Source organism: Suillus bovinus (assembly GCF_016758785.1).
Source record: "Suillus bovinus strain UH-Sbo-P2 chromosome Unknown EDB93scaffold_42, whole genome shotgun sequence".
NCBI classification, from domain to species: Eukaryota; Fungi; Basidiomycota; class Agaricomycetes; order Boletales; family Suillaceae; genus Suillus; species Suillus bovinus.
Genome location: NW_024542098.1, coordinates 22,114 through 42,748, shown reverse-complemented (window position 1 = coordinate 42,748; position 20,635 = coordinate 22,114). Strand labels below are relative to the sequence as shown.

Below are 20,635 nucleotides of genomic sequence, written 5' to 3'. Positions count from 1 at the left end.
ATCTTTGCTTCTTCGCCAATATTTGTATCGTCGGCCAATCATCGCAGCGATTTCTTTGGATTCTGATCTTGCGCAGTGGTTCGTATTGGATGCCGTTGTATCACTGTTGTCCGACACAGGTTCACTTTCATTGCAAATTCGCCGATGTCGGAAGGTTCTGTTCGTTGTGCCCTTTTTCCAGCGGATCTTTCCGAGATGTGAAATGGATGAAATATTAGTATTCTTAAGCGGACATGTGTGACTGCTCCAATACCTCTGCAGTTACCGGCGTTCATAAACAGAGTTGATCAATTTGACTTTTACCTGTATCCTACTTCCCACCAACACTCCGTTGTTTGGCATTAGACGTCACAGGCTGTTGGTCAGATATTTGCTTGAGTGGGTCGTCAGCGGCAGCTTCGAGATACCTAGAGACGAAACATTTCGCTATTGCTTTTTGCATGGAGCAGGGTCTGGGGAGGGTACCATGATCATTCCGCACAAGCCTCTTAAATATAACTGATCAACCACTGACCGGCGTGAACTAGATCCTGTGCATAAGCGACATTCAAGCACACATCTGGGGAGTGAAATACATTGTCGTCCCAACCATTCAAACGAAGGCATGATGAGTCTCTGGTGACAGTGTGACAATATAGCACTGCCGTGACTACACGGCGATGCCCCTCCGCTGTGAGTATTAAGTAGCTGCGTCATGGTGAGGCTGGGCTCCGCCGAGTCCGGACCCGCCCAAGCCCGAGTTCGCGTTCACAGTAGTCTCAGCTGACATCATGTCATGGGGTGAGTTCGATAATTAGTAGGTGTGATCAGGCGGACTGTAGTCTGTCAAGTGCTCAACTTGACGACCAAACAACTGTGCCACCACAAACTGCATGCTTGAATAGAAACAAGCTAATGCCGCTAGGTCCTAGCTCAACCACTGTTAGTTAACATCATGATGTTTACCCGGGTCAGACGAAAGCATTCAATCGTTATGGTCTCGAGCAGTCGATTTCCAGAGGTGGACTTTGCGAGCACGGTTGAATTTCATCACTCATAGGCGCTTCCCCGGTAAATCAATGTAACGCCCAACGACTTGAAGTAACTCGGTGGTATAGCGCTAGCGCTGATGATTTAATTGGCAGTCATTTATACACCCCGAAGATGCGCTGTATCGATTGAAACTGAGTCAATGGGCCAAGATTTAAAAATTGATTTGTCGTGGTAGTGCCAGGACGTAGAAGTTATTGATTGATGTTGACTCGGTAGTAGCGCATGGCCTATGCCAGTACAAAGAGAAAGACGATCACCAAAAAAGGCAAGTGTGTTTAAAATCAAGGGACGATGCTAGTCGATAATTTTATTGAAGTTGTCGCTGTCGGTTCGTCGCTTGCCACCAGCGACAACGAACGGGTCGTCGTCGTCATTAAACTGACCCATCCCGAAGCTGGTCTTCGCAGCGTGCATGCCACAAACGCGCGTCTGTCACGACTAACGTTCATCCTGGAAAAGTCAGGAACGATTCAACGTTCTTCGTCTTTGTCGACACTATGGCAGACCTGTCACCTGGCCTGGGCATGATAAGTACGCGCACATCGCGGTCCTCGATGTCTAGCAATATTAATGCCTTCCCACTCATGCGTCGTACATCTGAGAGTAGTACGCCGTCAACGCCATCCACACCGTCAAGCATTCCATCCTTTCGCGCTATCCGTAATCTCCTTCCCTTCGGAAATAGCAAACCAACGTTGCCAGCTCAGCCCTCAACACAAACAAAACACCCGTTTCACTTTGCCTCTCTCCGTCGCTCCAGTGATCGCAAACCTTCCATTTCTTCTGTCCGCGACCATCAACGTGATCAGGATAATCCCCCTGTCATATCTATATCACGTCTTGATGCTGAAGATTTTGATGCGCACAAGAGGAGCTATGATATTGTTCGCGCTGCTTCAGCCTCCGACAGTCTCCTTCCTTCACTCTCTGCTTCCCAGTCCCCTGATGACGAGATGTATGGTGCGTAATTTCACTATTTTTCATGTGTCATTATGAAATAGTCATCACTAGCCCCCGTGCACTTATGCCCCGCTGACCTTAGCACCATCCTCGAAGCTGACAACTCGGGTATCTCGAAATATATCCCCTCCGCAAGTCCTTCCCCATCACCCTCCCCTACTTCCCCACACACTTTCTTTCCATCCAAGGTCACATTTCCTCCCCCACCGGCTCAGGCTATCAATTTTATTTCCGAAGAGTGCCCTGTCTCTCAAACTTCTTGTGATCCCTCTCCCACCACATCAAATCTCGATTTATCCCTTTCAAAATTATCTGCCGAAATCCACGACGTCCTATCCCCCACTACTGCCGACGGTTGGTCTAGCGCTGTCGTGGTTGAAGATGCAGACGTGGTACCGCAATTATCCTCACTCCGAGGAACAAACCATGGGTTTGACAGTGGGGATACAATTGCGTGTTTCCCTCAGATCTCAGACCCAAATGCATCCTTTGACTTCAGTGCGCTGGATCCTGATCTTGCCGAGTTACTCAGTCCTCATCGCGCGCCCAACATGGGAGAATCAGCCACCGATAATTTGGTACCAAATGGGCCTACTAGTGCGCCATACCCAGTTGCAACTTCGACAATTCCTCAAACACCTGACCCTCGACTACACTCCGCGCCTTTAGCTGAACGACCTATTACACCTTTGTCGCAAGGATGCTCTTCCGTCGAGCCGCTATCACGAGACTCAATAACACCTCTATCATTGAACATACGGTCATCATCGGTCCTCCAGCCAGATGCACGATCACCGGTATCTCTGGGCTCCAGACCCTCACGAGGAGTTGTACGCTCTCCAGGGCCTACGCAGCTTCCTATTTCCCGTCCCTCTCTAAACATGCGTTGGCCACCGTCGCATTTGCCAAGGCTCATGCGGAGCGTTACTTCTGCCTCTCCTACGATCGCTGCGAGCACGCCAGGAACATCTGTAGAAACAGCCACGGGAACACAGAGACGTCAGCCCTTGTCTCCTTTATCGGCTGGGCAGGTCACAGCGGACACGGTAATGCGATCGTCATCGGATACTACGGGGTTAAGGGTATCTTCGGACACATGTGTGCCTCGTCCATTAGTAGATGTCAACTTCACGCCCCGCTCTTCTTCTGATACCGGGATAAGGAATGCTCGCGCGGGATCAGCCGAGGTGAGTTTTTCATGTTTGCGTTAATTCACGTACTTACAGGATAATTTGTAGCAGAATCAGCACCCAAAGCTGCAGAGACCCGTATCCTCGTGCCCAAATGTCAACGTTGTGCCCACTGGAAAAGCGCCCCCTTCGATGCCCTATATCACTACAACCCTTGTACCTAGTGCTGCCGCACCCTCCAGTCTTACTGCGTCTCCCTCAACCACGCTCACATCCTCACCTTCCGCTACCACCTCCAGCACAAACCCAAGGACTCCCACATCTAGCCCGCCCCCAACTACAAGCACCCCCCATGACCCAACCCATCTCCGTCGCCGTCATCATCCCCACCTCTTTGTCAGCCGGAAGAGAAGCTTAAGTGTTGATGAACCCTCATCCTTATCTGCTCAAATTGAGAAACCGGGGTCAAGCGCAAATAATCGCCTCAATGGTACCGAGAGGTTCGGACTTGGTGTAAGGAACGGAGTTGGAGAGAGAGCAGGCAGACTCAAGCTCACCTCTGGAGAAAACAGGCTTGTGTCCTCCCCCCTCACCCGCAGCACGCATACACCAGGACCTCCAACCATGGAATGGCTTGGTCCGAGGACTGTCAAAGCATTTGCTGCCGCTGGATTATTAGACTCGGAACGGGAGGAGGCTGGTTCACGGTTCGAACGAGAGAGGGCTGGGTCTGGCAGTGTCAATCGATTTGAGCAGGATCGAGAAGGCGCAAGCTCGGCGCTGAGTCGGTTTAATCGTGACCGTGAAGGCGCTACTTCGGTGATGAGCCGGCTGGATCGTGATTGTGAAACGTCTGTTGGCCGTTATGATAGAGATCGCGACTATTCGACTATCAACCGTTATGCTTCCTTGCGGGACCATGCTCCTTCCCGTGCGGCATTTTCAGAGGCTGCAAGCACTTCTTCGTTGGGCACGAGGAGCGCGTATACGACAGGGAATGCTGGTGCACCATGGAGCCCGAGCCCGACGTTCTCGAGTGCCGCGAGGACTGCGTTATCGGGAAGCACAGCCCCTACGAGTGTAAGCAGTGGTGTGGGATCGGGGGCTGGAGCTGGCGTTGGAAATGCAATGGGAGCGAACGTCCGGACGCTCCAAGAAAGGCACTGTCTCGAGACCTCCGCACTCCTGAATGCACTTGCGGATTCACAGGAGGCGTGCAGGAGACTGAGGGAGGAGAATGGGATGCTGAGAGAGAGATTGAGGATGTTAGAAGCTATGGCAAATCAGGACAGAGATGATGTGGGCTTGGACAGAGGCGTAGGACTTGGCGTGCTTAGCCGAGACGAAGCACGCGAGTCCGATAAAACACAACGCTGCGATCAAGACTTCGAGCGTTTGCCCAGAAAACACCTTGCTTCTCCCCGCGCCTCCCCTGCTCATCAATCCCAAACGCTCACTCCTGTCCCCCATAGAAATCTTATCCAACGATCGCACTCGCATCTCCTGCAGCATGGCAGACACCATACTGTATCAGCTAAAGCGTCTTTCGATTTCACATTTGGACGGACTCCCTCCCCGTCGCGGTCCACGCAGTTCAGATCTCCTTCTCCGCCGCAAAAACAGCCTCAACCTACATCTTCATTATCCATCCAGCCTCCTCTTTCCCCGCAGAAAAGTCAACTGCAGAGACGACGACGCGCAAGCACATCTTCGAGCTTGTTCCCTGCTCCACCCCCTGAAATGTCGATGTTGATGTTGGAGGATGTGGGGTTAACTAACGTGATGAGCGAGTCACCGCCTTCTCCTGGCAGTTCCTCCCCTGTTAAAAATTTGGGGCATAAACATTCGCATTCCATGATTCCTCGTTCGCATCCCTTCTATGCCTCTCAGTCCTCTTACGCCAGTCAATCTGTATCATTCACTTCCTTCGCATCGACAGGCACAGTAGCTGCGAGCCCAAGCACTGCGACTTTCTCGATGACTGAAGGTCCTGGGTCTCCAAATAGTCTACAATTGCGTCCCGAACACGAGTTACATCTTGGGGATATGACAAGTTTGAGTCTGTATGCTATGAGCGATGGGGAGGGGGATGATGGGGATGAGGAGGTATGAATTATGTTTTGTGTCAGCGATGGTGTTCGAGGTACGGTCGCCTCCTGATAATTATGTTTTACATGCGCTATGCTCTAGGATGTTCATCGTTCGTTTGTTCTGATCCGTGTCTCATTTCTTGCTCTAATTTGTTCATCTTTCTCATTTTCATCTGCTCTCGTGTACCGCAAATTTGATCTTACATATTCGTTATTCATTGTAGAATATACCCAGGTTACAATAATTGTATATAGATACCCTCCATCAATTGGTAATCAGATGCTGTTAAACTTGTCTTCCCCATTCAGGATGACAAATAAAACTTCGTGCAATGAATCATCTGTCACCTGTTATTCGCGAAGCCGCGTCCGGTCTGCTAGTGAATGTCCGACTCATCAGTGACCTACGGAATGATAAGAAACCAAGCACACGACCCCAAATACCCACGTGCTGCCTGCGGCGAATCCTTCTTGAACGGTGAATATAACGTTCCGGACACGGGTTTCTCGGCTCTTGAGAAAACATTCTGGAACGCAAACACGGCTTCTACTAGTCAGGTGGAACCAACACAGAAGAGTCTAACTCAAGCACTCTCGCCCGCCGTGGTGTTGTCGATTAGGATGATTAATGGAATCTTAGGGACGGATGATATAGATTCAAATTAGCGTGAGTGTTTCTGGAGTGGGTGGGTGAGCCCAGCGCCGCCGCAGTAGTGTCAGTACTACTGCCCATCTCAGCCAGAAATTTTCCTACGGGTTGGCAGTTTGCCAATAAATATGGCTTAGCTATGGTAGTAATAGTACTAGTGTGAATGGTATCAATCATGCAGCGAGCGCATCACCTACCTAAACATCACAGGGAACGTTTAGGGAGACCGCTGCTCTTTTGGTCTTTCAGAAACTTTTTGAGAGGCGGGATGCCAACATGATTATCGATGCGCCGGTCCCCAAAGGATGGGGATAGCATGGGCATCATTCGTAAGATTGCCGATATGGATTGGTGACCACATCAAGTTGTTACTGCGGAAGGGTGTCCAGAAAACAAACACGCCGTGGAATCTGTGGCGGTCGGAGGAAGAATGGCTGTCATCAATATCCCAAACCAAACTGATGTCGAACGTTCTAGTAAGAAATGGTGAGGCTCGTGTGAGTATTAAATCTTCATGCCTGGGCTTATCGATAGATCAGCGACGGCCTCTCCGTTTAAGTGATCCAACAACGGATGTGTGGTTGGTGCATGTGCACCCATTGCGTCATATCGCGACGCCCAACGGAAACTCAGTTTTAGAGCCACGCACCCGTTTTGATCAACCACGCAGACGGTATTGTAAGTATTGTCTGAGATATGGATCGTTTTTGCCGTTTGTTTCATAGCAGCCGCCACCGCCGCCAACGTGTCAATTAATAAGTCAAGTTGATTCGACATGCGACGCGTTGAAGCTTCGCTTGACAACATGAATATCTATAGGTCGTATGCGTAAAATATCAATGTGCTGCGAAACGCGAATTCTTCCGCAAACGCGCGCCAATTCGGTAAAATATGAAACTGATGGTCAGAAATAAAGGTCAATGTTACATACTATTATTGTTTGTTTGACTCACGGTAATGGCGCCATGATTGTTGCGAGGCCGGCTAGAAGAGCAGTAGCGCCAACAGTCCCAAGTCTATCGTACATTGCTCCCGCGAATAGCGGAAATGCAGCGGCAAATGCTGAGCGCAATGCACTATTACTTGCCATGGCAGAGGCAGCGATTGGGCGGTATGCGGTGACAAGGTAGGTGAACGTTGACGTGAAAACAAAATATATCCCGGAGCCAAAGGGTACAGACGCGATAATTGGGGCAATCCAGTGGACTTGTGGATATGTGGTGAACGCGAGCCAGAACAAACCTGTAGACATGGTAAGCATCACTCAACTAAGAACCACTGGTTACTGACCCACTGGCACAAGTATCGCTCCTACTTGACCCATGATAAGCCTCATCTCAGGAGGCGGATTACCATTGTGTTTGGCGGTTTCGCTGGCATATAGTCTAGAAAGGGATATCGTTAATATTGATATTAACGGTAAATACCAGCGAAAAAGGGACTCCCCTATTCCAGAGCGGTTGTGTGGAAATGGCCGAAATCATCCCGAGCCCAATCCCAATGAACGCTAGTCCAGTTGTTTGCATATTAAATCCATGAACATCTTCAAAAATAATGGGGTATGCTTGAAATGCCAAGTATAGGATTCCAAGAATAAGGGCATTCCTGAAATGATCAGGACTTACACCAAATATCAATGGGTTGCATTACCCTTACCAGGAGTCTAAAAGCAGTGCCATCCGGTCGAATAGAAGTAATTCTAGTAAAGGTGCCACAGCATTACTTGTGATGAAGCGAAGATAATGCCTGATGACTTACGAAACGGTTTGTAGCAGCTGACGAGGATAGCAGAAACAAGGGTACCTTCCCGTCTATCCAAAGGAGCATAAATCTTTGGGTCTCCAGTCGATTCCCGCAGTCTGTCACGCGGATTAATGTATCGCGCAAAGATGAGAAAAAAAGAGGACATGCACTCCTACCTTCTTGCCTTCTTCTTCAGGATCACCGGAACGTAGGTCTCAGGAACAAACTAAATTCAATCCATAAGTCAATCCATCCCACAAAATAATTTTGAAACGCACTATAGCCAACATCAGAAACTCTACGAAAATCCAGCACAACTGCACCCGATACGTCCATTCCCAGTACAGGTGCTATCAGAAAATGTCAAATGAGGATCAAGCATCAGGCTAAACGAGTCTGACTTGATTGATGAATCTACAACGTCACAACATGTCAGAAGCAGTGCTGCCAAGAAGCATAAATAATGTACCCAGCAATCAAGGGACCAGCCACAGGTCCGATAAATGGAGATCTTGAAGATGATCAGTCGTTCCATAATGTAATTTAGCTGCTTGCGTTGTTCAAGTAAACTTACAAAGTATACACGGCCATTGGACTTGCCACGTGATTTAGCAGAATATCGAACAGAGCATAAATCCAGGGGCCTACCTTGCGATACTCGAATTTGGGAACATATCGCTTACACTACCTCCGGCTACACTCAAAAAGGCTGATCCGCAGAATCCAGTGATAAGGCGAAAGACGAAGAAAACAGCTGTTGTTTTATTGTAGATCCATTATTTATTCCGGTAGCAAAATGTACTCACCGATGTTGGGAGCAAACACTACGGGGAATGTAAAGATAAAAAATAATACATAAGATGCTTGGTAAACGACGTTTCTGCCTGCCCAACTCCATGAGAGTATGCTTGTGGATAGAAATATTGGACGTACCGTACACTTCAGACAACGGGCCAACGAGGAGCGGTCCAATTCCGAGACCTGTAACATATAGGCTAATTCCGAGAATGGTCACCTCATGTGAGACATGGAATGTTTGGGCGGAACCCTGTTCTGTGAACGCAGCCTGGAGCACAATTAGTTTCGACCAGAATGAAATATAAGATGACTTGCAATCGAAGAATCACACGTCACGCACAGAGAGGCAGAACTGATAATCAGGATCGCAAGCCACCGTCTGAGTAAGGATATGTTTTGCGGATTATCCTCTGGCTCGAGGATGACGAGGTGCGGATCACCTTCGGCATTTTGTGAGGCAGACACGTCAGTCTTTGTAGTAGCAGCATCGTCGGGCTGGCCAAATGACCCTGATATCTTTATCAGCGTCGACATGGTACGACAAGTCTAGGGACATAAAGAAAAGTGGAGGTCAACATTGTACGCAGGTGCGAAGCGAATGACTGATATAGTTAACACCGGATGTTGGTGGAGTATGGTTGTAGCGGCGGCCGCCTCATAGTTAAGTCGGTATGAACGTTTGTACTGCCACGAACTGACTCGTGTGATAAGATTGGACGAAGATGCCAGTAGCAACTCAAAAGCATATACATCTGCGACTGGAAATTGTAGTCAGTCTCCGAAACCAAGTGTGATGGATGTGTTCATCTGCCAGAAGGTCTAGTGTCGAGAATCGAAATCACAAGCTGGTGCTATGTTAAATTGGGAACGGATCATCGGAGTCACATCGGAGCGTTTTTCCGTTAAATCATTATATATAGCCATGCGATAGAACGACTCATCAGGAAGATACAAGAAGGCTGACAGTGCAACTCACCACCATCCTACGCTGCCCTACTACTAGACAGTCGAGTAAAAGTTGATTCGTATCATGTACAATTGCTCTCAAACAATATGGGAAACGATGATTCAGATTGTTCGTCATCTGTAGTCTGCATGATGATGTGAGTAGTTAGTAATAAGCCGTTATGTAAACAACATCAGAGATAGCGTTGTGGGCAGAACTTGGCAAAAGCATATGCATGTTCTGCCATTGTGGCAGGTTACCAGCTGGCCATGGTGGCAGAATTTAACGAAAAATTTTGACGGAACTCCATGTGTTCTGCATGATTGATGGAGCGAGTTCAAGTCCGTAACTAATAACTATATTAGTTTGTGCGGTTCTCCGCTGTCCCAGCTCCGCTCGGCTTGGTGCCGGCAACCTCAACTTCACTGCAGCCGCTGTTCTGGCGGCGTGCTCGCCGCCCTTTATAGTGCCTGGGCTGGTACTCACTCTTGCTTACTCCGGCTACAACAGACACTTCGTCCTGTAGTAGATACTCTGCCAATAATAAATTCATTTTTACCACCCTCTTGGACTGCAAACCAAGGGACCGTCAATTTTCTCATGACCCACTATGATTTACTAGCACATGCATGAATATGGTCGTGGAACCAAAATGTGTGTATCGTACGATGTCACCCCAAGCCGATAAATCTGTCGGAACCACGATAACTCACATGTCACAAGTCTCTGCAACAAGTCCCCAACTCTGACCTTGGTCGAACTCGAGGGATTTAGTCATGAATTAACCAAGCGCTGCATATTCTGTAGCAAGTTCTGGGAGGTTATGGGATGCTTAGTAGTTTTTGTAGTTTGAAACATGCTGATACCAAAAACGAGCAATAAACAGAAGTGCCATTGGCCAGAATCGGCAGACGGTAGAATGGAGATTTATTATGCGCAGTAAGCCTGTGACATGAACAGCTAGAACAAGGTTTACTTGTTGTCTGTTAATTAGAGCGTAGAACTTGGGAATCACGCGACTTCCATCGTGTGAGGGTACATAACATATCAGCGTAGCTTGACATCGCCCCGGCAAACGTTGCATTTCGTCCTAGAATGACAAAGGCGCAAGCGTCCGTCACGAAACAGACGACGACAATCAAATCGATCACAACCATTGGAAGAAGCCCCAGAGTCTGCTCACCAGGACTAGCATGAAAAAACTGATTAAACTGCACAAAAATCAGGCACAGCTGTATGTGATACCGGACATATGACATTAATGATCACATTGTGGGGTAAAGAGACCGACCTGGTCGATGAGATCGAGAAAATGGAAAATAGAAACACGTGTGGCCACGTCTTCCTTGGTCGACATATAAGCCGGCAATCAACAAGCCAGTTTTGGATCTGGTGAATGGCGGCCTTGGACGTTCCTGAACGTTGAAATTATACCGGACATCTCACATGGAGCAAACCGCCATGGGGCTGCATGTTGCAGAAAAGCTCCCATCGATAACCGGAAACTCAATCACCCTCGGCCGAGGTTGAGGATGGCCTCCTCAAAGAGCCGACTCGCAGAAGTCAATTATAAACTGGAATTAAAACCTCAAAAGTAAAGCGCGTGGGAGGTCAACTCCTTACATCTACAGTATAGTTCAAATAAAGGATACTCACCATATGCTACTAGATCCTCAATAGTCATGAACCGAGTCGACTGGTTACAAGATTGGTATTTGGGCAAAACTCTGAACACGACCCTCATGGATATCATGAGCGGGATCAATGACAATGCGCGTGACTGAACATACAACAGCATCCGCAGGTGACACGAAGTGAAGTAGAGCTTAGAATCGCAATGCCAAGTATCCAGTGGATTTGTCTTCAGGATCTAGAAAGACCTTGTAATTTATGGATGACAGTAGTCATGCTACGTGCTATCGTGGCCAGAGGCGAGGGTGTCGCTAGACAATAATAGTGGACACGGGCGTTTTGCACTGCATTCTGACAAATGCTATATTGAGACCAAGATGCCGGCCATAGTGAGACCCTACATTGACGCCAGGATGTCATTCCGAACAGTTTACGTTAACCTTAGCAAGGACTCACTCATGAGCGCTTGAGCCCCGTAGGCGATATGATTGGTGGACTCAGCTAGTGCATCTCAAAATAACGTTAGGTTATGCCGAATCGAGTCAAAAACTGCGTCTTACTGTCAACTGAAACGACCTTGGATTGTATAGCTCTTCTTGATATCGAGACAGGCTTTTAACCTCTGATTGAGAAGCACATGAATGTAGCGCTTGCCACAGTTGAAGGTGGGAAAGAATAAGTTGGCTTGTGTTCGCGAATAATTGCAAAATTTTACCAGTGCCACGCGTAACTATCACATTATGAAAGTAGTTCACGGACAAGAAGTCGTACGTGGTAACCCCAAATAAATTGGCCGGTCTGTAACCAAAAAAATGTTGGAGCATTATGTCGCCGATATTAAAGTATATCATCCTCAAGCTTAAGCGAATAAGCTACTACTTGGACGAAGATGAGGCCTTGAGGTCGCGAGATGATCCGACTCATTCAAAGCTGATGGTGGTTAACCGTATGGAATTAAATCGCCGATCAAAAATTATTGACCAGTGACGACATGTCAGAAACTCAGTGTCCAAATCAGTCTTAGAGCGTTTCGACTCTCACTGTTTGAAGATTCTAGGCGGATCATGATTCCAATTCATTCATGCTGCTAGCAGATTCTGAGATGGCCTGGGCCCAGGCGCTATCCCTTTGTCGGTCTTTTTCTTGAAGGGCCAAGCCCGCGATCTGAGCGCACGACTCTGTCATCCTCCCACGAGCTGTTCAGTTGCGTGTACTACCCTCAGGTTCATGACTCTCAGCCCTCAGTGCCATCGCGTCCCTTGGTACACGATTTGATAGTCCAGGTGCCATTCGGACCATTCCGCAGTTCAGTAAATGCCGTTGCGTGGAGTTATTACTGAGAAATCTGATACCCCTTTCATATGGACATTTGGGACCTATAAAAATATGTGTGAGTCGGTCACCAGCGGTAAGTAACGATATTACTTAATTCCTAGCACGAGTCAGTGACCCTCATTCGCCACCGATCCTCAAGTAGCGGCGAACACGCTAGACGCTGCCCAAGCCGGAGTTTACGTTGATGTTCGAGGCTTTCCCGAACAGTGAACGATTGGACAGCACTCAATTAGAACTTCGCGTGATCGCGAAAAGGCACGTTCCTTGAACTATTCTAAAAGGAAGGAATACTCAGGAAACTGCATTTTGACTTTCAGATTAGTTATTTGCCGCATCACGATTAAGCTTACCTTGCCGTGGTTTGGCGTCCTTTAGGGTTCCCTAGATGGTTTGACATTACTATTGCAATCAATTTACCGGTCAACAAACTACGCTTCGCTACTTCCGTTTGTCATTGTCATTGTCAGAACGTTTCGCCGGTTAGTACCCACTTCTTGGTAAATGGAGATGTCCTATTTCTGATAGATGGTATCCACATTGATTCCGCTGTCTTTTTTAGTTCCCGTGAATTATAGCCGGCTTCAGATTAGTGTTTGCCACCCTCATGATTCTAATGGTTACACACTAAATGCCCTCAGGGTCAACAGTGCCTACGTGGTGTTGGCCCTACATCGAGATACTCAGGTTAAGTTGTAATTACAACTTTACACAGGTGTGCTAAAACTTCCAGCACTCGATGCTATTGGATGCTCTGTCAAAAGGAAATTCTCCCCCCCAAATTTCGACGTCCCTGGCGCTTTCGCCGATATCCGACCACAGATTGCCTATCGCTTCCTGAGGAACTGCCGCATCGCTCACGCGTCCGCCTTCCAGTTCTTCTTTGCAACTCTGCCGCTAACCGATTAGCGGATGATATGCGGGGAAGTTGTGTGACACCGACCTGTATGGCTTGACTAATATCCGCATCGATCACCGCCAAAACATCGGCCATTGCACCATCTTCTTCCCATCTCAAGCCAACAGTCGCTTTTACAATAGAAGAAAGGATACTCAAACTCGCGAAACCCATTCCAGCTCCATATAGAGAACGAGCGCGGGCGAGGGCGTTATCTAGCTCTTGTGTGGGAATAGCATGGATACCATTTTGACTAGTCGTGAATAAACCATTTGTTGTCGCTATACGTCTAGCATTGGTCTGACGGAGGCGCGATCGTGCTGCGGCTGTGAATGCGGCTGCAAGACTGGGAGTGCTGGTTGCGAGGAGATTTCGAGTGATTGCGCGCAAGCTGCTTGGGAGTTAACATTGTTAGTGTTCTGACGTGGCAGCCGAAATGACAAGTACTTGCTCTTCTATCGTGGCATTTGCGATCAATGTGTCCACCTGTGAGAGTAAAGTGCGCATGCCCTTCAGGTGGGACTTTACGGTGTCTTAGACAGGCTTACCATCAAGTTACTACAGGCAATCATCAGTTAATGGACAAGCATGCTAAGGGTAAGATGACTTACACATGCCCCAATGTTTTGGTAGTCTCAGCATTTGTATGGACAGGTGCAACTTCGGGAGCGGGCATTGTAACAGATGAGCGCTGGTGAATGGATCGTGAGGGAGACACGAGTTGTCGGACAGCTGGATCCGAACTTATTTAACACTTGCGGTGCATATTATCGGGCATCAGCCCAGTTGGAAAAGTGTCATCATTAGAAGCCAAGACTGGTTCCGCAACTATTTCGAGGCAGGTCAGATCATCACTGATGAACACAGGCTCATGCCAGTGTCCTTTTCGTACGGGTACGTACAATCGCGGTCTGCGGTCACAGACTCACAGCGGTCATTACTTATATGTCCGAGAAATGAAACGCTAAATTCGGGTTTTTTCTGAATTTCTTAGCCTATGTTAATTCGCATTTCTACCCGAGCCTGAACATGGCCTAAATGTGTTTTGCATATCCCCTTGGCGCCCTAGTCCGTGGATTGGAACGGAGTTTGATAATGAAACATTATAATGCCCCATTTTTACTGCCTTGCTCTCCTATCCCGCTCCTAACTATGCCTAGAACAAGACCGCAATACAAAGAGACATTCCCTCTTGGTCCTTTCACTGTCCCTCGAGTATGGGTAGGTCTTTGGCAGCTGTCAAGTAACGCTTGGGGAAGCGCTTCGGCAGCGAAGATTCGTCAAGCAATGGCTAGGCACATCGAAATGGGTTACAATGCCTTCGGTGAGTTGCGAATATCAGGTCATGTGTGCTTCCCTGCAATTGTATCCGCTATTTTTGGTAGATATGGTACGCAATCTATGCTCCTTTCATAGATCATTCAAATAAGACTGACTTCATTGGTATCGGCGTATAGGGTATGTTTGAATCTTCGCTGCATCTTCCATGAGCTGAGCAAGATCTCACAGCCGATCACTATGGAAGCGCGGAAATACTCTACGTTAGTCACTTGCTCGGTATCATCCAGGTCACGTCTGAAATCGACCTGGGCATTTTCAGGGGCAATTCAAAGAATCACTACCCAGCTCAGCAGAAGTTGTTGGAGCTACAAAGTGGTGTGTATTCCGGCAAACAAATGTGTCGCGTTCTGTGGTGGAGAACGCGGTTCGTGAGCGTATGACACGCATGCGCACCACCACCGTGGACTTGTTGCAAGTCAGTGAGGATTTGATACCCTTTCGAAATCATCATAATTCGGGCCTTCTCCTGCAGTTTCATTGGCAAGATTACTCCGACAAAGGATATCTTACCGCCCTCCAGATTCTTCAAGACCTTCAGAACGAAGGGCTCATCAGCGCGGTCGGCCTGTGCAATTTCGATGCCATACGAACAGATGAAATATGCACACAATTAGGCCCTGGTTTCATCGTTTCAAATCAAGTTCAGGTCAGGATTCTAAACCAGTGCTTCATTATATCTCTCACCATCATCCAGTTCTCTCTAATTGACACTCGGCCCCTCCACGGGATGGCCGACGTATGTGAACGGCATAACGTGAAGCTATTAACATACGGCACGCTTGTATGTGTATCGTTTTTCCTCGCCACGATCTCGGATCACTACACAGTGTTTGGCAGTGCGGTGGATTTTTAGCAGATCAGTGGTTGAATCAGCCGGAACCAGATCTCTATTCCGGTGTTTTGACGCCATCTCAACGCAAGGTACGGATCTTCTGTTCCGTGTAGGGTCGCCTGGCGCATACGGCAAGATCTCATAACCGCCTACAGTATCTTGATATGATTTTGAAGGCCTGGGGGAACTGGGCACTTTTCCAGTCCCTCTTGGCAGTGCTGCGTGATATTGGTGATCGTTATGGGGGGCTGAGCATTGCAAACATAGCCACACGATGGGTCCTTGATCACTCTTTTGTCGGAGCTGTAATCATTGGTAAGACATCCGTCTGCCCTCGAAGCGGAGATTTATTTTGGTTCTTGCAGGCGCCCGTTTAGGAGTTTCTGAGCACATAGATGACAACGACCGTGTTTTTGGTTTCAGGTTGACTGACGAGGACAATCGTGCCATTGAAGCAGTACAAGCTCTGTCTAATGGTCGCCGGATGATTACCCTGATAGGGGACTGTGGGGCCGAATACCGTTGATATGGCTGTACTCTATCATTTTTCTGTACAGCTATTCATCTTGTGATTGTGGTGTATCTTTGATAAGAACTCGAAAATCACATCTGTGTGCACATGTTCAGGATCAAATCCGCCACAGAGACATCATACTATTCTCAGAACAAGGATCTGCATCATTAGTAGGGTCCGAAAAGTTTGATGCGGCTGGAGTTCTTCCATGTGATTTTTCAAACCTCATCAAATCGACCCTTTGATTTGCATCGCTATGAACACCAATCTCGCAAGTCACATCGGTTTTGTACGCCGTCTTTGCTGTGTTGTTTAGCATGTAAGATCCGGGACTCGTGGAGCATCATCCGTAGTCTGTGGGTCTCGGAGCTTACTTTTTCCTTGCATAGCAATGATCTCGATGAATTATATATATATGTGAGTACTAGCTGCGAGGGCGATGCAAATGAATGATATACAGTGACGGGGGATATTGTTTCACGAGTGTGGTGTGTGAACATCTAATAACTCAATGTAAGTAGATCGGAACGACAAAGTCCACCGATCAGAGCCTGCAACGAGGGTGAATTATAGTTTGCTCATGGAATCGGCATGTTTGGAAATTATGGCTGATGACAGTCTCTGAATCGGTTGAAGCTTCCTTTTTACATCGCGTAAAATTGCAGTCTTGGGTTGCCAGTCTCGGAAAGCATCTCGCAAACGAATAAAATCATCTGAAAAGAGCTCAGCGACTCTATCATCAGCAATCAGGTCACGGAGAGCCCAAGGAATCTAGGGGAAAAAATGATTGTGTGAAACAGATATGACATGCAGTAACAAACCTCGTAATCATTCTGCTCTGTTCGCGCATCAAATGGCTCCATCGCAAGTTCAACATGTGGGTGTTGTCCAGAGTCAGCTAGGAAAAGGTAGTTGATTGCGAATCTGCTTACGGGGTCAATCACATTCATTGGTAGAAGAATAGTACTGACGAATATGTAGCAGTCTCCTCGTATGCGGTTGAATGTCCAACCCCATTCAGTGATCCAGCGGTTGACTCCGACAAATGTGCAAGGAGTCCACCGTCTGATAACCCTGCATTTCGAATACGTAGCAGGAGAACGAGGAGATTGGACAGGAAGTCTGAAGAACTAAAAAAAATTGCGACGTGAGCTGGACTTGCGTAATACGAGTGACATGTCTGACACGCACTGGTATGCATCTCCATCAATGTAAAGCGCACGCAAAATTAAGGGATGCGTCACTGAAGTGAACAGCCCAGAGTACAGCCCTACTACCTGGTCATTCAAGGATGCAATATACACCATCTTGACCTGTTGAAGACGATGGCGTTAATCTGACGAATAATCAGACATGGGCATAGTGCATACTCCATTATCCAGGACGTTTCTCAAGGCCTTTACGTAGTCTCTTGAAATCTGATTGTCGGTATTCTGGTGGCGATAACGCAATCACCCGACAATATCCCACTTTATGCAACTGACTTACCTGAAATTCAAACAGCTCCCGGGCAGCAATCGACTCGAAATACTATGTTTGTTCTGTATAAACTTGGGTGTGCCCAACGTGATCGCATGTCTTACCTGGATATAAGGTAGAACCAATGAGCTCGTGCTCAAATATCTCAATGGTCCAAGATGAATTCCACACAGGGCCAGACAACACACCCTTTGCGGAGGACGTGTGATACTGCCGACAGCATTAACAGTCAAGTCACGTGGTGCTGTTCGAATGTGGCCATCGGTGATGAGGCGATCCAAGATGTGGGTCGAAACAATTGATCCCTGGGAATGTGTGGCAAAAAATATTACATCGGCACCCTGGAGGTCGTCCATCCATTCCTTATTCCCGATCAGGTTCTGATATAACCTGTTTTCGCGAGGTGGTCGTGTGAGCATCAAAAAGATCTTGTTGAGAAAAAGTTGTCTAGAACGCACTTATCGACTCGGCGGCTGATGGTGCCTTCACCTTCGAGGGGTATCTTGGTGATTTTTGATAACTTCACCTCGTGCTTGTCCTGAAATTCTTCCAACGCCTGAACAGCCATGTTCACAAACTTTAAACTGGTCCCGGTCGGCTGCATAACGATCAGTCAAACTGTGATACACAATATAGCACCATATACTAACCTCTCCGATAACCGTCCGCATGACAGCGCCTTCGGAGGCTGGGTATGAGCACTTTTTTCTGCCTATGAAAAAAGAACACACCAGGGAACCACCCGTGCACGCCAATCACAACTGCCCTTTGACATCCTCGCAGCACGTTCTCTTGTTTCTGTCCTGTAATCACATCCCACGAACGTGGGAGCGCCTTTTCATAGGGCTCCAAAGGCCTCTCCGCAGACTTTCCCTTGCCTTTCTTGTGTGAGGCGGTCTCATCACGCGCAAAGAGTACCTCGCTGACATATTGGAATGTCTTGGAAAGAGCAGACGGAGGTTCAGTAGGCACATGTGCGCGAGGCCGTGTGTGGAAAGTATCGTCCCATGTGGGTAAGACCAAATTTGGTGGAGGAGGGATTGTGGGCGTCTTCACCCCTGACTTCTTCGAAGGCGTCGGAGACGGCGGGCGCTTGTTGGCACTAAACCAGACGGCGTTAGTCGGAGTAGGTTTGTGTTCAGGTTTCTTCTGAGCTGGTGATGGCGAGGCAGGAGATTGGGGCACACCCGTCGAACTCGGAGATGGGATATTACCATCCTTGTTCGACGGAGCGGAACAAGTGGCTGATGATGGAGAGTCAACTGTCGGACTAGCTTCATCCTCGTCCAAATCCATAACCTCCATTTCTTCATTGTGACTTTCATTCGTAATACTCTTCATCGCCACTGCACGAGCAGAAAAAAAGGAGATCCAGCCCGATCTGTTATTGGTAATTGTCGATGATATCGGATTTGCTTCGCTGGCAGGAGGTTGTGGGTCCGGCGAAGGGGAAACATCGGTAACCATCTGGTTCAAGAATTCATCATCTTGGCTAAGCTCCGCCTGCACGTTCCCTTCTCCATCGGAGACAGCTTGAGTACCCGAAGGTGAGCTTGTAGATTTTACAGGAGTAGACGAGCCTTGATACCACGACCACGGGGAATACCATGCAGAGCCTTGCGGTTCCGATGCGTCGGGGGACAATATGGAGGGCGCCTTCTGTGGTACGATTTGCTCCTCGGTGCTAATTTCCGACTTCTGAGGAACAAAGGTGGAGTCGATGGTTGGCTGTGCTGCCATCTCACTGACTGGCGCATCGGAAACGACTGCTGGGGTGGGTGGAGCGTTTGAAACAGGTTCTGTTTGAATATAACTCTCAGATGCTTCAGCATTACCCCATTTGAGATATGTCCACCATGTGCTTGTCTGCGCGTTAGTAACCTCAGGAGCACCTGAGGCACCCTTGTGAACCGACCCGTCAGGCTGAGTTATATCTGCTGCGATGTTCACCTCGGTCATCTCTGCGACCGGAGCAGAAGGACTCTCTGTAGCAAATGGTACGGATTCTATCAAATAACGCGTTCAGTCATCTCACTAACTGGAGGGCCGTAACAAACCTTTCGTAGTGAATTCTTGCCTGCGAGACGGAGATGACTCTTCTGGTAGTGTCGTAGTGGTATCATCACGCTGAACTGCAGCAACAGTCTGGTCAAGAGGGAGCTTTGGTCGTCCGAGCAAAGGGATCATCAGTGTAAACCGGCTGGTGGACTGATTGAGCGTCAAAGTAGACTGCGATGTGTTATTGCTTGGCAGGACGGCGGACGGAGTCGCCGGAGACAGCTTGACGGGTGGAAGTTTAGACTCATCCAGCGGCGAGAGTACGGAGGCAGTGCCGGGTCGAGAGTAATGACCTTCTGGCGACAAAGAACATTTATACGATGCCGAACAAGATGAAGCAGTCGTTGGATCGTCTGAACGTATTTGTATAGGTGTATCTTGAGGAAAAGTCGAGGGTGGAGTGCTTTGCCCAGCATCTCCAGTTATATTGGGAACAGGTAGTTGGTGTGGGACTGAAGAGATGGTAAGGATGTTTGAGTGTGAAGGTTTCGATGATCTCGCAGATTCTTGCACCGAGCTTGGGGGTCGGGTCGTCTCGAGGTTTGGCTGTTTCCCTTTTTCTCGGGTCCATGAGGCGAACCAAGAAGACTTATGAGACGAAGTTGCGACGGATGTATCGCGGAGAGAGACGGGATCAGGTGGAGAAGCTGCTGTTGAATCTATGGAGGTCACATCTGTACCCGGCTGCTCGGTCGTTATGTCGCACTCGTTAGGCGGTCCAAGCGTAGTAATATCAGGTGAACCTGGAAATGACATGACGCATTCAAAAGTGTAAAAGCATAAGATATACAAAAGGGTACCTTCTGACGCCAACGGTGAAATACATTGATCATGAGTGGTCGGCACTTCAAGTTGCCCTACTTCGTGGGCATTGGTGGGCTGGCTAGAAGGAGTAGGGGCTTGTATCTCGTCTAAAGATTGCTCTGACTGAGCCTTTGACATTGAGCTTAATGCAGAACTAGGATTGGCTTTGCGCAGGATCTGAGGTAGCTTCTCGGCTGCGGTTTGAGACGACGAAACCTGTTGTGCTTCCCCAAAGACTAAAGATATGGTAGGAATTGAGGATTTCTTGGTAACAGTCAAACGGTTCCAGCGATGGTGATGAGATTGAGATTTCATGCGAGAAAACTAAAGGATTGTGGCGAGTCGCTGAAACATCGAACAACGCTGGTGAACGCAGCGTTACTAGCTGGTCGGACAC

The 20,635-nt window shown here is 48.2% G+C and overlaps 5 protein-coding genes across 5 annotated transcripts; 2 read left to right on the top strand and 3 right to left on the bottom strand.

The window, feature by feature from the left end:
- The first annotated feature begins 1,326 nt into the window (after window positions 1-1,326).
- Window positions 1,327-5,415, top strand: EDB93DRAFT_585545 (uncharacterized protein). Its single transcript, XM_041456779.1, has 3 exons — window positions 1,327-1,992; window positions 2,044-3,179; window positions 3,231-5,415. The coding sequence occupies exons 1-3, from the start codon at window positions 1,530-1,532 to the stop codon at window positions 5,232-5,234; spliced, it is 3,603 nt and encodes a 1,200-aa protein (XP_041306020.1). The 5' UTR covers window positions 1,327-1,529; the 3' UTR covers window positions 5,235-5,415.
- Window positions 5,416-6,697: 1,282 nt separating this feature from the next.
- Window positions 6,698-8,936, bottom strand: EDB93DRAFT_1251998 (major facilitator superfamily domain-containing protein; the record flags this gene model as incomplete). Its single annotated transcript, XM_041453237.1, has 15 exons — window positions 6,698-6,758; window positions 6,815-7,103; window positions 7,152-7,246; window positions 7,368-7,466; window positions 7,518-7,560; window positions 7,620-7,720; window positions 7,781-7,830; window positions 7,883-7,954; window positions 8,006-8,018; window positions 8,074-8,115; window positions 8,179-8,199; window positions 8,253-8,358; window positions 8,411-8,488; window positions 8,538-8,670; window positions 8,739-8,936. 15 exons carry the CDS (start codon window positions 8,934-8,936, stop codon window positions 6,698-6,700), a joined length of 1,401 nt encoding a protein of 466 aa, XP_041306019.1.
- A 3,937-nt stretch (window positions 8,937-12,873) lies between these two features.
- Window positions 12,874-14,113, bottom strand: EDB93DRAFT_1155865 (uncharacterized protein). The gene is made up of 5 exons (XM_041449871.1): window positions 13,822-14,113; window positions 13,759-13,768; window positions 13,662-13,696; window positions 13,256-13,601; window positions 12,874-13,203 (listed from the first exon to the last, which is right to left on the bottom strand). Exons 1-5 carry the CDS (start codon window positions 13,884-13,886, stop codon window positions 13,033-13,035), a joined length of 627 nt encoding a protein of 208 aa, XP_041306018.1. The 5' UTR covers window positions 13,887-14,113; the 3' UTR covers window positions 12,874-13,032.
- On the top strand, window positions 14,049-16,100 carry EDB93DRAFT_1155862 (Aldo keto reductase). The gene is made up of 10 exons (XM_041449870.1): window positions 14,049-14,104; window positions 14,205-14,534; window positions 14,596-14,600; window positions 14,719-14,751; window positions 14,811-14,966; window positions 15,024-15,197; window positions 15,246-15,332; window positions 15,389-15,472; window positions 15,539-15,698; window positions 15,749-16,100. The coding sequence occupies exons 2-10, from the start codon at window positions 14,249-14,251 to the stop codon at window positions 15,907-15,909; spliced, it is 1,146 nt and encodes a 381-aa protein (XP_041306017.1). The 5' UTR covers window positions 14,049-14,104; window positions 14,205-14,248; the 3' UTR covers window positions 15,910-16,100.
- A 364-nt stretch (window positions 16,101-16,464) lies between these two features.
- Window positions 16,465-19,116, bottom strand: EDB93DRAFT_1088266 (uncharacterized protein; the record flags this gene model as incomplete). Its single annotated transcript, XM_041446121.1, has 10 exons — window positions 16,465-16,668; window positions 16,719-16,821; window positions 16,869-17,027; window positions 17,089-17,210; window positions 17,268-17,330; window positions 17,386-17,427; window positions 17,481-17,766; window positions 17,835-17,974; window positions 18,027-18,055; window positions 18,108-19,116. The coding sequence occupies 10 exons, from the start codon at window positions 19,114-19,116 to the stop codon at window positions 16,465-16,467; spliced, it is 2,157 nt and encodes a 718-aa protein (XP_041306016.1).
- Window positions 19,117-20,635: the final 1,519 nt, after the last annotated feature.